The 17,582-nt window shown below is 45.2% G+C and overlaps 1 protein-coding gene across 4 annotated transcripts in view; it reads right to left on the reverse strand.

Moving 5' to 3' along the window:
* GDPD4 (glycerophosphodiester phosphodiesterase domain containing 4) overlaps nt 1-17,582 on the reverse strand; it is a gene marked incomplete at its 3' end in the record, with an annotated part of 38,221 nt that overhangs the window by 10,101 nt on the left and 10,538 nt on the right. For 3 of the 4 annotated variants that reach the window (XM_082219339.1, XM_082219338.1, XM_082219340.1), the window contains exons 4-12: nt 13,589-13,682; nt 12,331-12,390; nt 9,980-10,078; nt 8,788-8,881; nt 4,733-4,882; nt 3,233-3,311; nt 2,080-2,230; nt 725-949; nt 102-259 (exon numbers count right to left, since the gene is read on the reverse strand). In XM_082219339.1, coding sequence (XP_082075465.1) covers nt 102-259; nt 725-949; nt 2,080-2,230; nt 3,233-3,311; nt 4,733-4,882; nt 8,788-8,881; nt 9,980-10,078; nt 12,331-12,390; nt 13,589-13,682 — 1,110 coding nt within the window. The remainder of the gene's footprint in view (nt 1-101; nt 260-724; nt 950-2,079; nt 2,231-3,232; nt 3,312-4,732; nt 4,883-8,787; nt 8,882-9,979; nt 10,079-12,330; nt 12,391-13,588; nt 13,683-17,582) is intronic. The other variant, XM_082219341.1, reaches the window with a different exon arrangement.

Below are 17,582 nucleotides of genomic sequence, written 5' to 3' on the forward strand. Positions count from 1 at the left end.
ACCAGGGAATCCTCCACATCTGCCAGCCTCCTGTCCCCCAAAAACAGTACTTCTGTCTTGTCAGGATTCAACCTCAATCTGTTAGCCACCATCCAACTTACCGAATATCTACCCAGCGCAAATCTCTGTAGTCCAAGTTGAGCCTGGAAATGCGAGACATCTGGAGGACCTCAACTGGGTAAGCCACGCCCGAGGTCTGCTGGAATTCAGGAGCTAAGCTCTGGACAATGGATCTATGATTTGGTTCCAGCCATAAGACCTGCAATTGGCAGAAGATGAACAGAAATTATTCCTTCCGTCTTCCAAGTGCAGATGCAAAGGGAGGTGCTTCTGGAGCCACGGCGGCACCCTCAACACACAAGAAGAAGGAGGTCAGGACCCAGCGGGCAACGTTTGCAAAAGTATGGCAGCCCAATGTAGAATGAGGAGGGATGGAGAGGGAGGAATGGAAAACTGGTTGGGAAGGGAAATCAAATGGAGTATTCTAGCAAAGGGTTTGGCTGGCCGGAACAGTGAGCACTTCACGCTGCAACATTTTGTTGCAGTTGCCGCAGGTTTGTGTTGTTTTATTTTGAGTGTTTTCAACTGGGCTTGCTATCAAACATATTCAACCAGGTGATTTGATACCTGGTGGGTCAGGATCTGGCCCACACGCAACATACTCGGGGGCAAATTCAAGTTGGATAAAGAGGGGTGGGGTTTCGGAGGAGGGGATGTTTCGTACCAAGTGAGATTTGTTCCCCATTTCGTTTTTGATGACCTCCACGGTTCTGTCGATCCAGGTGTCCCTGTAAGGGTGATGCACTGGAGGGTGCTGAAGATCAAAGAGGACCAGTTTGTCCTCCTGATAAGCAAGTTTCAAGAGATCGCTGAGCTTGTAGACTCTCTGTTTTCTTGCCAGTTTTTCATCCTCAGGCGAGAGCGGGGGCATTTCGAAGAATGGCCTCTTCTGCAAAGGAATTAGGGGGGAAAGGAGCTGTAGCTTGTCGAAGGTGCTGGGAATTGTAGCTCTATGAGAGGTAAACTACAGTTCCCAGAATTCCTTCGTGAGGGGAGCCATGACCATTTTATTTATTAAGGATAAGAAAAAGAATACCCTGCCAATCTGCTTTGCGCATGCACAGAAGCGCTGAATCGCAACCCACGAGTGCGCAGACACAGTGCTGCGGCTTGCAAACGTGCTTCCCACATGGATCACGTTCGCAACCCAAGCGTCCACTGTAATAATAATAATAATAATAATAATAGTAAAATCACTGGTTACCCAGACCTCAATGCTGTTTAAGAAGAGACACCCATAACAGTTCAAACTTCAGGGCCCCCAAAATGGAAACTGTTGTGGCCTAAGGAGGTCTATGGTTGTCTGGGTGACCTCAGAGCAGAGAGAGGGAGTTTGGGTGAGCTGTAAGAGGAATGGCATGGAGAGGCATACAGGAGAGTTGGTGAAGTCCAAGGGGAATGGGGGTTTGCTGAGGAAGGGAGGGGCTGGGGAGAAGAGTGAATATGGGCGGCAACGTGGGTAAGATGTATGGCGAATGGAGGGTCATTTGGGTGAGCTCTAAGGCGGACAGTGGTAGTTTGAATCATAGAATCATAGAATCATAGAATCATAGAGTTGGAAGAGACCACAAGGGCCATCGAGTCCAACCCCCTGCCAAGCAGGAAACACCATCAGAGCACTCCTGACATATGGTTGTCAAGCCTCTGCTTAAAGACCTCCAAAGGAGGAGACTCCACCACACTCCTTGGCAGCAAATTCCACTGTCAAACAGCTCTTGCTGTCAGGAAGTTCTTCCTAATGTTTAGGTGGAATCTTCTTTCTTGTAGTTTGGATCCATTGCTCCGTGTCCGCTTCTCTGGAGCAGCAGAAAACAACCTTTCTCCCTCCTCTATGTGACATCCTTTTATATTGGTTGATTTATATTGGTTTGGGTGAGGCAGAGCATGCAGAGGCCCGGGCTGTCGTTGCAAACATGGGCAAACCTGCTCTTGGAAGGCTATTCCACTGCTCAGCTCCCCAGAAGCCAACTTGGGAGATGTGATGGGCTGAGTTCCATTTCAAGTCCCGTTCAAACATACCTCAAAGAACCAATTTCCAGAATTCAGCTTCTCCAGTTCGCTCCAGGGGAAGTAGTCAGCAAGCGCCTTCGCCCACGTGCGATTGACAGCCTCAATGTTGGTGGTCCTTTCTAACGTCTTGTCGTGCATGAGGAAGGGGACGCCGTCCAAGCTGTTCAAAACAGAAAAGCAATTTCGCGCGTCACGCTGGGGGCCTTAGGCAGGCCGTTCACCAGGTCGCCTGAGAACAGCTGAGATGTGTCACATATTCTCTATGGTTCCAGTTTTCAGGGGATTGTGGGAAACCATAGTGATTTATTTGGACGGCTACTAACAACCATGGCTATGTTCTGGCTCCACTGTCAGAGGAATTGTGCCTCTGAATAGCAGTCTCTACGAATCGCAGGTGGGCAGAGTCCTGTTGAGCTCATGCCCTGCTTGTGGGCTTCTCACACGCCCAGTGAGAGGTAAAGGTAAGATAGGTAAAAGATCCCTGGACGGTTCAGTCAAGGGCAACTATGGGGTTGCGGCACTCATCTTGCTTTCAGGCCGAGGGAGCCGGCGTTTGTCCATAGACATGTGGCCAGCAAGACTAAACTGCTTCTGGTGCAACAAGACACCGTGATGGAAACCAGAGTGCATGGAAACAGTATTTACCTTCCTGCTCGAGTGGTACCTATTTATCTACTTGCACTGGTGTGCTTTCGAACTGATTGGTTGGCAGGAGCTGGGACAGAGCAACGGGAGCTCACCCCGTCACGGGGATTCAAACCGCCGGCTTGAAACCATTGATATTTGAGGGAGCAGGCTAGCGGGCGGGGCCCATGACTTACATCATAGGAGCCTACACTGTTGCTGTATGTAGCTTTAATTTATTTGTTTTTTTATCTTATATTTTGGAAATGTACATCCCGTTTTTTCCCCTTTAATTTTTTGGGGTCCCCCAAGAGAGTGGGGCCCTAAGCTATAGCTTGTTTAGCTTCAACGTAAATCCGGCACTGGCCTCTGGCCTGATCTAGCAGGTTCTTAAAGCAGCACCAAGATGCCAGCGACAGTTTGTGAGTTGAAAGGGATGGTTTAAACACAGCAGGCAGTAATGATCCCTTAAGACAGCAGAGCACGTATGGAAAAAAAAGATTGACCCCATCTGGGAAGCTGTGCTCCAGAAGCTCACCTAATTTTGACATCCGTCTCAAAGCCGATAGCACCGTAAGCGGCAGTTTTTCTGAACGACATCTCTGTATTTTCGGGAGCTACCTGTTATAAAAATGAGAGAGGAAGACATGGCGGATGGGTCAACAGCCCCAATCCCTGTTTTGCAACCTCCTTGATCATTTCCTGGAAAGGAACTCTGAGAATGCTTGGGGAGGGGGTGTAAGTAGACTTCCCTCCATCCTCTCCGTGGGTCCTATTGTCATGTTTTCCAACTGCATATTATTCCACCATCCATGTTTTAATATCTCTCCATATTATCCAATGTATTTGTTACATTTACAAGTGTTGTTAAAATCCTGCTAATGTTTCCGTTTGCTTACAGTGGTCTCTTAAATAAATTACAAAGATAATTTAAATTTCTGAAAGTATAGAACAACATGTTTAAAGTGAAGATGAAAAGAGATAAAGATGTTAAGAGGATTAAGTAAATTTTATGAGATTTTATCTTGGAAAACCGTTACAATGATATATCATGAAATTCAGATAAGGGAATTTGAGGGAGTCATTTAACAATGTTACTAAGATTAGACCAAGTTTAGTTATGATGTTTGTTTGTTTAAAATTTTGGAAAATCAATAAAAATTTTGAAGAAAAAATATAAATTACAAATATTTCCCATTTTTCTTCAAATGAATTCTGAGAATGCTTCTGACTGGCCTGGACAGAGCTATGGGAGAGTGTGGAGAAACAAGACAACTGCACACTTGTAAAATTCACTTCTTCTTTCTGCCTCTGGCCTTGGCCACTCGTGGCATGTGGCCCCTGGAAAGCTAACCTGAATTAAATGTGGCCCTCGAGCTGAAAAAGTCCCCCCACCCAGGCACTGTACAAATATTTGCCACGACGGTCTTGTGTATTGTGTAATGGCGCACATGTTGACTGTCGTCCGAAGTCCCTAGTTGAGTATGACCAACAGAAACATCCAGGATACCTGAAGGAGCATCTCCACCTCCATCCTTTTGCCCGGACACTGAGGTCCAGCTCTGAGGGCCTTCTGGCGGTTCCCTTGGTGCGAGAAGCCAAGTTACAGGGAACCAGGTAAAGGGCCTTCTCGGTAGTGGCGCCCACCCTGTGGAACGCCCTCCCACCAGATGTCAAAGGGAAAAATACCTACCAAACTTTTAGAAGACATCTGAAGGCAGCCCCGTTTAGGGAAGCTTTTAATGTTTAGTAGGTTATTGTATTTTAGTGTTTTGTTGGAAGCCGCCCAGAGTGGCTGGGGAAACCCAGCCAGATGGGCGGGGTATAAATAAAAAATTATTATTATTATTATTATTATTATTATTATTATTATTATTATTATTAAATGGTGGCAAAGGAGCTCTTCATCAGGTGAGAAAAATGGTTTTGATTTCTTTAAACGTTAAATACAAACCAACTATCCAAAAGAGGAGGAAGCGTAATGGCGTCAGATTATTCTGAAGTCGTCGTCCCCCGTCCCCCGCCCTTCCAACTCAACCTACCATTGGTGCTCCTCTGTGGCCAATCAGGTGCGGCTTGGGACCCAGCGCCCCCTTCTCCATAATACAGGGAGAATGGAACCCCAGGGGTATGAAGAGGAGGCAGAGGAGGATGGCCAAGTAGGGGGAAATAATCAATACCTGCAGAACTGAACGAAACAAGAATAGTCATGGTCTTTGCTATGCTGAATGGGAAGGGGGACAAGTCCAAGTAGGAATGAATAAGTATTTGCTGGCCTGGGTCATGTCATGTTTCTCACCCACAAGTCCATTTTCCTTTCTTTGCCCTAATATGCAATTAAATAAAAATAAAAATAAGCCAGCATGAAACCCCACATTTCTAAACCATTTTCTCTCGAAATACAGGTTCCTTCCAGTAGCACTTTGTTGTTGTTTAGTCGTGTCTGACTCTTTGTGACCCCCTGGACCAGAGCACGCCAGGCACTTCTGTCTTCCACTGCCTCCCGCGGTTTGGTCAAACTCATGCTGGTAGCTTTGAGAACACTGTCCAACCATCTCGTCCTCTGTCGTCCCCTTCTTCTTGTGCCCTCCATCGTTCCCAACATCAGGGTCTTTTCCAGGGAGTCTCCTCTTCTCATGAGGGGGCCAAAGTACTGGAGCCTCAGCTTCAGGATCTGTCCTTCCAGTGAGCACTCAGGGCTGATTTCCTTCAGAATGGAGAGGTTTGATCTTCTTGCAGTCCATGGGACTCTCAAGAGTCTCCTCCAGCACCATAATTCAAAAGCATCCATTCTTTGGCGATCAGCCTTCTTTATGGTCCAGCTCTCACTTCCATACATCACTACTGGGAAAACCAGAGCTTTAACTATACGGACCGAGACCAACTAAGTTTGTTATTGGTATGAGCAGTAGCACACACGAAAGCTCATACCAATAACAAAATTAGTTGGTCTCTAAGGTGCCACTGGAAGGAATTATTATTATTATTATTATTATTATTATTATTATTATTATTTTATTTTGTTTCGACTATGGCAGACCAACATGGTGGCTACCTACCTGTAACTAGAAATACAGGTTGTTAGTGGATTCTCTCTCAAAACACACAGTTTGAAAGTTGATGCCTTTCCAACGGGCCCCATGTCGAAGTCCTCTTGAGGCCCACTTGCTATGAAAAGTCAGACCCACCCACCCCCCACTCTAGAGGGTGGTCCCACGGCACTGTGGGGGTGACTTTGTGGGGCTAGTCTGCATGATGCCTGGGTCCCTTTGGTCCTGAAGCAAGCAAGCGTTAAATTCTAATGGAAGATTCCATCCTTCAACTAGTCAGGCAAGTTTCTTTGCGAGAGAACGGCCATCATTTGCATAACAAAAGAAGTGATGGGGCCCTTTGGGGCAGATAATAATAATAATAATAATAATAATAATAATAATAATAATAATTTTTTTATTTATACCCCACCCTTCCCAGTTCAGAAAAACCGGGCTCAGGGTGGCTAACAACAAATTTAAAACACTTAATTGTTGCAACAAAAAAACAGCATAAAATACAATATAAAACGGGAATAAATTCGGAATTCAAAAATCAATTTAGGGGGGAAATCCATCCAATAAACATTAGATGATCACCAGGGCTAGCTGGCTAAATTAGTCCTATTTGGGCCAGCGAGGAGACCAGGGGAGAATTAGCTGTGGGATCCCAGAGCGGGTAATCTTCATAAAAAGGGGAGGGGGAGGGAAGGAAGGGGAATAAAAGATCAGGCTAAGTTCAAGTTGAAAGCCAGGCGGAATAGCTCTGTCTTACAGGCCCTGCTGAAGGAGGTTAAATCCTGCAGGGCCCTGGTCTCATGGGACAGAGCATTCCACGAGGTCGGAGCCATCACTGAGAAGGCCCTGGCCCTGATAGAGGATAATCTGATTTCCTTAGGGCCTGGGACCTCTAAACTATGATTAATCGTGGACCTTAAGGTCCTTTATGGGGCAGACCAGGAGAGGCGGACCCGTAAATACGAGGGCCCTAAGCCATAAAGGGCTTTAAAGGTCAAAACCAGCACCTTGAACCTGACCCGATACTCCACCGGGAGCAAGTGCAACTGGTATAGCACTGGGTGAATATGCTCCCATGGCAGAGACCCCGTGAGAAATCTTTCCCCCTCCTCACCCGGCTGGTATCTAGAAGGGCAGTTGCCCAAGCAGTTGTGTGTGAGCTGAGAGCAGAAAACAGGCTGCAGGCAGAAGCCAGAGAGTGAGAGCCATGCTTGACTGGGAGTGGCCGCCAATACCATATAACACCAGTCCTGCAAGACCTACATTGGCTCCCAGTACGTCTCCAAGCACAATTCAAAGTGTTGGTGCTGACCTTGAAAGCCCCTAAATGGCCTCAGCCCAGTATACCTGAAGGAGCGTCTCCACCCCCATCGTTCTGTCCGGACACTGAGGTCCAGCTCCAAGGGCTTTCTGGTGGTTCCCTCTCTGCAAGAAGCGAGGCTACAGGGAACCAGGCAGAGGCTTTCTCGGTGTTGTCCCCGCCCTGTGGAACGCCCTCCCTTCAGATGTCAAAGAGATAAACAACTACCTGACATTCAGAAGACATCTTAAGGCAGCCATGTTCAGGGAAGTTTTTATTGTTTTATGTTTTATCATGTTATTAATATTCTGTTGGGAGCTGCCCAGGTGGGTGGGGTATAAATTAAGGTTACCAGACGTCCCCGTTTCCCAGGGACAGTCCCCGGATTTACAAATCAGACCCCATACAAAATCCATTGAAGTTGAAGAATGTCCCCAAATTTATTGAAAAAAAATCTGGTAACCTTAATATAAATTTATTATTATTATTATTATTATTATTATTATTATTATTATTATTATTATTATTATTTGATTTCTGCTCAATTCCTAGGCTATGAGTATGGGAGAAGCCATTCCTTTTGGGGAGTTAATGCTGTGAGCCCTTCCATCTTAGGTTTGGGTTGTATATACCGTATTTTTCGCTCTATAAGACACAACGGACCATAAGACGCACCTAGATTTCGGAAGAGGAAAACACAAAAAAATATATTCTGGATCCCAGAAGCTAGGACAGCCAGCGGAATCGCAGCACTGTGATCCTGCTGGCTGTTCTGGCTTATGGGATAGCCACGCACTGTGCTCCGGAGGCTTCGGGCGGCTATCCCTGAAGCCCTGAGAGTAAGAGGGGTTGGTGCGCACTGACCCCTCTTGCTCTCCTGGCTTCAGGATAGCCTCCCGCTGCGCTCTGGAGGTTCCGCGTTGCTTTCACTGAAGCCATGGAGCCTGCATTCGCTCCATAAGACGCACTGTAATGGCTTGGCTCTCCCACAGAAGCGAGACACCAGCAGTAATTATCTCAGGTTTATTGCTCAAACACATAAATCACTCCAGAGCTTCTTCACTTCGTTTCTGACTCCAAGTTTGCAGTTGCCGAGTCTAAACTCCGCCCCTTCCTCTTCTTCCAACAGGGGGGAAAACCCTTTCGCTTCCGCTCTTTCCCCCTCCTCTCAATGAACTTTTCGCGCCTTTGAGTTTTTGGGCTAGCTATTCCTGGCCTCTCTCCATCTGTTTCTGAGCTAAGGTTGGTATTTTGTGGATCTTTGCTATCTGCTGCCTGCTCTCTGTTCTCTGAAGCTCTGCCACTCGGCTGCCCCTCCTCCCCCTCACATTCCGGCTCACATTCCAGTGTCCTTATCTCTCTTTACCTGCTTTCATTCCCAGCCTCTGTCAGCTCCAGAATGAAGTTGACACGCACACACATTTCCCCTTACTTCTTAGGAGGGGGAAAGTGCGTCTTATAGAGCAAAATATACAGTATGTGTAAACAAACCATACATCTTAAAGACACCACAGTTTCCACTGTCTCCCATTCCAAGGAAACCAAACTTTTGGTAAGTACCTGGAACCCCTCAGATCTTGCGCCACTTGGAGGAGGGTCATGCAAGAAAACTTTGTCGTTGTGTAGGGCCCATCAGCAGACCCATGCCAAGGACCCAGCCGAAGTCAGACGCCTTCCCCCAGGAGCAAGAGCCCCAGCCCCTATCTGCAAAGAGATGTTCATTTTAGCAACCAGAGCTCATTGTACCTTTCTTGTCTGTCCAGAAGAAATGAAGAGCGACTGGCCACGCCAGGAGGACCATGATGAATACGGCAACCATGTGGAGGAAGGGAGCTGTGACCTGTTGGGATGAGAAAGTGTCCCCATGAGATGCTTGGGGCTAATTGACACATCACTCTTTAAAAAAACACACACTCAGAAGATGATGGTGTTTATGGAGCTGGCTGATCTCACCGGGAGAATCCGCGACCAGAAAGAAGAGGAACACCAAGAAGACTGGAAGAAATTTAAAGACTATTTGAATAAATATTGTAATATTAAAGATATGTAACCCCTTGAAAGAAACAATTAGGCCTAGGATTAAAATGGAATTAAATTTATAAATAAGAAAATGTATAGTAAGGAAAGTTGTGTAATATGATTAGGACTGTGATATGGTCTTTTGAATATGGTCTTTTTGTGATATGGTCTTTTGATCTTTAAAAAGTAGAGACATCACCTTGCCAACAAAGGTCTGTATAGTTAAAGCTATGGTTTTCCCAGTAGTGATGTATGGAAGTGAGAGCTGGACCATAAAGAAGGCTGATCGCCGAAGAACGGATGCTTTTGAATTATGGTGTTGGAGGAGACTCTTGAGAGTCCCATGGACTGCAAGAAGATCAAACCGATCCATTCTTAAGGAAATCAGCCCTGAGTGCTCACTGGAAGGACAGATCCTGAAGCTGAGGCTCCAATACTTTGGCTACCTCATGAGAAGAGAAGACTCCCTGGAAAAGACCCTGATGTTGGGAAAGATGGAGGGCACAAGAAGGGGACGACAGAGGACGAGGTGGTTGGACAATGTTTTCGAAGCTATCAACATGAGTTTGACCAAACTGCGGGAGGCAGTGGAAGACAGGAGTGCCTGGCGTGCTCTGGTCCATGGGGTCATAAAGAGTCGGACACTACTAAACAACAAATCGACACATAACTCTTTAAAAACACACACACACAAATGGAAAACTAGCGAGGTCACAGCTAAAGAAGAATGCCAACTTAAGCCGACAGAATATACGCAAGTCACGGATTTAGCATATAGAATAAGAGGACAAGGAGAACATACGTTTAGAGAAGACTGGGAAAGGTTTATTGAATATATGGGAAATAATGGTGTACAGCTGGAAACGCTGGCAGCATTAAGATAAAGCAGCATTCAGATAAAGCCTAGCGGTTTTCTCACCCGAAAGGACAGGTAGAACGTGCTCCACTGCGCAGTCCAGAGAAGCGTTACCACGGCAAAGGCAAAGCAGGAGAAACCCAGGGCCAACACTGTCGCGATCTAAGGGAATCAAACATTAAAAACAATTTCTCCCCCCTTTTAAAAAAAATATACTAAAATATATAATATAAATTTATAATATAAAAATATAATATAAAATATATAATTTAAATATAAAATGTATTAAAATAAATTTAAAAATATATAATTTCTATTGAATGTTCTGTTTTACAATTTAAGGTACTCATTTTTACATCCTTAAGATATCAATGACTTCCCTTCTTTTCTTCCTATGGCTCATTTTACATATCAAAAATCCCTGCATATATTACAAAAACTATACCATTCAGTATTCCTTTATTGCATCCATCAAAGCTTATTTATACTGTCGGATTCATCTTAATGCTGCCAGTGTTTTCAGCTGCAGGCAGTTATTTCCCATATATTCAATAAATGTTTCCCAATCTTCTCTAAATGTATGTTCTTCTTGTTCTCTTATTCTATATGTTAAGTCTGCTAGCTGTGCATATTCTGTCAGCTTAAGTTGCCAATCCTCTTTGGTTAGGACCTCACTCACTTTGTTTTTTTTAAAAAAAAAATTTATTGGCTTTTCATAATTTTATATATGTTAACATATCCATTTCAAACATTGAAATACAAGGTTCCTGTGAACCATCAGAGCTCCTTCCCTCCCTCCATGGGTTCCATTATTTAAATTTAAGTTTGCTGTATCTTTTACCCTTATCCATCTGTTTAATAACCATAATTATCATAAATAATTCCACATTACAAGTGTCATTACATCTCTGCCAATGATTTTAACTGTTTACAGTGGTCTTTTAAATATTTTACAAATTTACTCCAGTCTTTAGAAAATACTTAATAATATTAAAAATAAAAATAATTCATTATTTATACCCCGCCGATCTAGCCCAGCCACTCTGGGCAGTTTCCAATAGAATATTAAAATACAATAACCTATTAAACATTAAAAGCTTCCCTAAACTGGGCTGCCTTCAGATGCCTTCTAAAAGTCTGGTAGTTGTTGTTCTCTTTGACATCTGAAGGGAGGACGTTCCACAGGGTGGGTGCCACCACCAAGAAGGCCCTCTGCGTGGTTCCCTGTAACTTGGCTTCTCACAGTGAGGGAACCACCAGAAGGCCCTCGGTGCTGGACCTCAGTGTCCGGGTAAAACAATGGGGGTGGAGATGCTCCTTCAGATATACTGGGCCGAGGCCATTTAGGGCTTTCAAAGTCAGCACCAACACTTTGAATTTTGCTCGGAAATGTACTGGTTTTCCTGGTTTCGGATCTTCCCCATCAGTCTTGCCATTTCCGCATATTCCATCAGTTTCATCTGCCATTCTTCTTCTGTTGGTACTTCTCCTCCTTTCCATCTCTGGGCTAGGAGCACTCTCGCTGCCATCATTTCATACATAAAAAGTATTTTACCTTCCCTTGGTAGCTCTTCACCTGCTCACTTTCCATTTTGGGGATAACAAAACATGGGCCACAGTAAAGGTAAAGGTAAAGGTAAAGGGACCCCTGACCATTAGGTCCAGTTGTGGCCGACTCTGGGGTTGCAGTGCTCATCTCACTTTGCAGGCCGAGGGAACCGGCGTACAGTAAACAGTAAGCTCTACGTCTAAGTTTATGCTCTGTTGTGTTGTTGTTATTTATTTTCCGTAAGCCACTTTGGGATTCATCTGAATGAAATGTGGCACAGAATATAATAATAATAACAATTTATTATTTATACCCCGCCCATCTGGCTGCGTTTCCCCAGCCACTCTGGGCGGCTTCCAACCGAATATTGAAAACAATACAGCATCAGGCATTAAAAACTTCCCTAAGCAGTTGTCTTTTAAAAGTAAAATAGTTGTTTATTTCCTTGACATCTGCTGGGAGGGCGTTCCACAGGGCGGGCGCCACCACCGAGAAGGCCCTCTGCCTGGTTCCCTGTAACCTCACTTCTTGCAGCAAGAAATACAATCAACCAATCAAGCTGTTATTGGAGGCAGTGCGCCCAGTTGCTGGGCACTCCAAGTGGGGGAAATGATGTTGTGCCCAAGTCTTGCTTTTACGCTGTACGTTGAGACATCTGGTTGGCCACTTTAAGAATAGGACGCTGGACTAGGTGGGGCATTGGCCTGAATCTAGCATGATTTGACACAGTTGCTCTGCCGCTGGTGCCCTTGCCCGTCTCAGCTACTCTTATGGCACCAGTTCAGAGGGTGTTCTGGTTCCTACACAGAGACCTGGGCCTGAAATGGTTTTATTACAAGGAAGGGCAACAGGTTAAACAATTTACCTTGTGACTCCAGTGCAGATACAACCGCTGCCTCTCTGATATCAGACACACCGCTATGATCTGTGGAAACATTGGCAGGAAGGTACTTAGTCGTACCCACAACTCAGAGCCCTGGAGCCTGCTTGATTTCAATGATGGGAGTAATAATAATAATAATAATAATAATAATAATAATTTGTTTATTTATTTATATCCCACCCTCCCCAGCCAAAGCCGGGCTCAGAGTGGCTAACAACAGTAAAAGTAACACAGTTTACATAAAATCACAATCTATTAATTGAAATACATTCTAAAATCAATTCATTCTAAAATCAATTCAAGATCACAGGGCAGTTAGGAAAGCACAAAGCTACATAAAATTGGGAATCGGTCCAATCTGAAGATCATTTGATATGCCGAGTATATGAATATGAGTCCGTCTAGTCCACAACGTTTTGCTCCAGTGATTGCCAACTTTTTATGGCTCCAGAGACACATTTGGAAATCTAAGGAACTCTCATGGATACCACTGAATATCTGTTTCACAGGAGAAAGTGAGGGGATGCTCAGAAACGCACACACCTCAAACAGGCAAACTCCCCACCAAAGCTTCAAAAATTGGGGTGAATGGGAGGCCTTGGTGGGCTTTGCAGAGGGTGTCTGAGGGTGCCCTGGGGCTCATGGGCACCATGTTGGAGACCCCAGGTCTGTTTGGGATAGCAGGAGCTCTCGAGGGTCTCTCAAAGAGTCTATTCCTGTTCCAGTACAGTGGTACCTCGGGTTAAGTACTTAATTCGTTCCGGAGGTCCGTTCTTAACCTGAAACTGTTCTTAACCTGAAGCACCACTTTAGCTAATGGGGCCTCCTGCTGCTGCTGCACCGCCGGAGCACGATTTCTGTTCTCATCCTGAAGCAAAGTTCTTAACCTGAAGCACTATTTCTGGGTTAGTGGAATCTGTAACCTGAAGCGTATGTAACCTAAAGCGTAGGTAACCCAAGGTACCACTGTACTGCTATCAAATATCTCCTTATATCTTTGGGTTGAAAGGCAGGGGGCAATTCTGCTAAAACAAATCAAGGGACGTTGGGTGTTGAACCCAATACATTCTACAAGCAACCTACGCATTATGCCACCTACACGGCCCATGACTCCAGTCTCCACAGATATGGTCCCCTCCCAGAGCTTTTACAGCCTCAGCACTGCACCTTGGTGGAGACTTGGCTGCCAACCTGAACCATCCCCTTGGGAAGCCTTTAATCAAAAGAGAGTTGTGCTTACCAGTAATAACAAGAGATAGGTGAAAACGACGGCAGCGAGGATCAGGAAGACGGCAGACCAGTGAAACCAGAAGCCCAAGTTCCCATAATTGTACCTAAAAGTGTGATGCAAACTCGTTACGTATGGGATGAGCCAGGGTTCTAAATCTTGAAAGGCAGGGGCTCGTCATGATGAAGGAATGGGTTTCTGTGCAGTCAGTTTGAACCGGGACCCCAAAACCCCCTTTTCTTCTTTCTCCAAGGGAGCATTTCTAAAATGCATTAACTTGAGCTCCTGAGCAAATGCATAACACCAACACAGCTGTATAAACAGCTCTCTCCTTTATCAGTCACGGCAATGGATGACCTTGGCTGTTCCAGTGGAGTAGGGATGACACGTCTGGGTCTTATCTTACATCCTGACCACACTCTGAAGCACAGACCTAGTGCGGGAACAGCGCCAGAGTGTGTTCTTAGAGTTGGTGACCTCTTGCTCCAAGATAGAGTGTAGGAACAGGAATACCCTTTTATGATTAGGAGTACAGGAAGGAAAACCCTTTTATGGTTAAGAGTACCAGAGCAGGAACATCTGTGATGTCAACCTGTACAAGCTGATGTGTCTGGATTCCTGGGGAAGGGGGGAGAGGGTGCCTGGAGGATATATATACTGCGTGAAATTTCTCATTTCTTTGGACTTGCTGTGGACTGACCACGCAAGTGCCTTTCTGCTGTTCCGGAGAGCAGAAATAAAGAACTCTTTCTCTGAACCAACCCTCAGTGTCATTTGACTTCCTTCCTCCCGTCCGGAAGCAATGCAGAGCCCACCAATCAGTAAAGTCTAATAAGGCTGCAATGACAGCCATGTCCAGATGGAGAGTCCAAACATTTAAGCAGGAGAAGAACATAAACAGCTGCCTTATATTGAATCAGAGCAATGGTCCATCTAGTTCAATATTGTCTACACAGGCTGGAAGCAGTTCTCCTGGAAATCAGACAGAGAGCTCTACTTAGAGATGTGAGGATCGAAACTGAGACCTTCTGAATGCAAAAGAGGTTTTCTACCAATAAGCTGCAATCCTTCCCAATGAAGGGAGAGTAGTGGGAAATAATGCATAACATAATGTCCACTTGATAGCTGTGAATTTGTCTGATCCTCTTTTGAAGCCGCCCAAGTTGGTGGCAATTCTACACGGCAGGCTTAAGCAGTATGTGGACCGAGAGCTCCCAGAACTGCAAGCTGGATTTAGAAGAGGCAGAGGAACCAGAGACCAAATTGCAAACATGTGCTGGATTATGGAGAAAGCTAGAGAGTTCCAGAAAGACATCTACTTCTGCTTCATTGACTATGCAAAAGCCTTTGACTGTGTCGACCACAGCAAACTATGGCAAGTTCTTAAAGAAATGGGAGTGCCTGATCACCTCATCTGTCTCCTGTGGGACAAGAAGCTACAGTTAGAACTGGATATGGAACAACTGATTGGTTCCAAATTGGGAAAGGAGTACGGCAAGGCTGTATATTGTCTCCCTGCTTATTTAACTTATATGCAGAATTCATCATGCGAAAGGCTGGGCTGGATGAATCCCAAACCGGAATTAAGATTGCCGGAAGAAATATCAACAACCTCAGATATGCAGATGACACAACCTTGATGGCAGAAAGTGGTGAGGAATTAAAGAACCTTTTAATGAGGGTGAAAGAGAAGAGCGCAAAATATGGTCTGAAGCTCAACATCAAAAAAACAAAGATCATGGCCACTGGTCCCATCACCTCCAGGCAAATAGAAGGGGAAGAAATGGAGGCAGTGAGAGATTTTACTTTCTTGGGCTCCTTGATCACTGCAGATGGTGACAGCAGTGACGAAATTAAAAGACGCCTGCTTCTTGGGAGAAAAGCAATGACAAACCTAGATAGCATCTTAAAAAGCAGAGACATCACCTTGCCAACAAAGGTCCGTATAGTTAAAGCTATGGTTTTCCCAGTAGTGATGTATGGAAGTGAGAGCTGGACCATAAAGAAGGCTGGTTGCCAAAGAATTGATGCTTTTGAATTATGGTGCTGGAGGAGACTCTTGAGAGTCCCATGGACTGCAAGAAGATCAAACCTCTCCAAATCAGCCCTGAGTGCTCACTGGAAGGACAGATCCTGAAGCTGAGGCTCCAAGACTTTGGCCACCTCATGAGAAGAGAAGACTCCCTGGAAAAGACCCTGATGTTGGGAAAGATGGAGGGCACAAGGAGAAGGGGATGACAGAGGACGAGATGGTTGGACAGTGTTCTCGAAGCTATCAACATGAGTCTGACCAAACTGCGGGAGGCAGTGGAAGACAGGAGGGCCTGGTGTGCTCTGTCCATGGGGTCACAAAGAGTCGGACATGACTAAACGACTAAACAACAACAACAACAAAGTTGGTGGCCATCACTACTTCTCATGTGAGTAAATCCCATAATTTAACTATGCAATTTTGTCCTTCCTCAATCTTCCAGGATATGTGGTAGACACATCTCTGTACTCCAACAGAAGGGACTGGTCAGGGGGCAGGGCTTAGGAACTGCTGGGAGCCTGCCCTCCTGAACCTGCCACCCGAGGCTATCATCTCACTTCGCCTAATAGTAGGGCCTCATGGACATAGAGAGACAACAGGACTGTACAAGGGTCCCCGATTATAAAATAATAGAAAACGGGAGATACGTAGCCCTCCAGCAGCATATCTCTATTTCCTTACATCCAGAAATGCAAGTTGGGCTTTTACTCTTGCTAGAAGTGTTATGTACTGACATTCTCACCCTTGGCCAGCAGGGGGATACTGTAGATAGTTTTCACTCAGGTCCACATATGCAAATAAGGGATTGAAAGTGACGTTCAGTGATTGGATAATTACAGAAAGTGTTACAGTTGCGTTGTAGTGGAGCTCTATATAAGCAGGTTGGCTGAACCCTTCAGTTCTGTTCTGTTCTGGCCTGTGAATAAACAAGAGCTTTTTGAAGAATCGCTGTGTCATCTGATATGTTCACCCACAACTTAACAAGAAGCTCAGCCTTGCCCTCACCGGTTCTGGAAGGCTCCTATAGAAGGGTCCCGTACGCGCAGAGACTTTGCGCCTGCCCGTTAGAGGAAATAGGAAGCCTCAAACATATATTTTTTAGATGTCCTTTTTATGCTGAGATTCGTAGAGACACAATTGATCCTTTGCTGAAAAGGCTCGCCAGTCTTTCAGACAAGTCTAAACTTAATTTTCTCCTCTTAGGCAAAGATCATAAAACGACCTGGCTGGTAGCCAGATTCTGCGCCCAGATTTGTAGGCACGGGTCATCCTCTAGAATAAAATAGCTTACTAGGGAAATGCTGAAGTTGCCCTTTGGGGTGCCTCAGGGTCAATTTTTTATGGTAGCCCAAATCTCAGCTATATGGGTGTATGTATATATTTCAATTTTAACTCATGAGCTATTGCTGTAATCTGCTCCGATTGTATATTTTATATTGTATATTTTATATTTTATGAACGCTGTTTTTATCTAATCGAATAGTAGGGCCGGTTGTGCCTCGCAGGCATTTTGGCTCCGGTACCTGCCTGGCCATTCCTTATGGGGGTGGGGGGGCCTGTGGGTTGCAGAAGGAAGATGGGCAAGAAGAAGCTGGATTTCAGAAAGGGTTGCCTACCATTACTGCATTTCTCAGTAAGGAATCCCTGGGTTTCCCAAGACACAGTATAAAAATCATTATCTGTCAGGCTTCACCCCTCCCATGGCGCCAGCCAAGAAGTAGTTAAACAAGAAGAGTTCTTCTTCTTATTGTTGTTTAGTTGTTTAGTCGTGTCCGACTCTTCGTGACCCCCTGGACCAGAGCACTCCAGGCCCTCCTGTCTTCTATTGCCTCCCACAGTTTGGTCAAACTCATACTGGTAGCTTCCAGAACACTGTCCAACCATCTTGTCCTCTCTCGTCCCCTTCTCCTTGTGCCCTCCATCTTTCCCAGCATCAGGGACAGAGAGATAGAAATGCCATCTCTCTTGGATAAT

Source organism: Podarcis vaucheri (genome assembly GCF_965113315.1).
Source record: "Podarcis vaucheri genome assembly, chromosome: 4".
Classification (NCBI taxonomy): Eukaryota; Metazoa; Chordata; class Lepidosauria; order Squamata; family Lacertidae; genus Podarcis; species Podarcis vaucheri.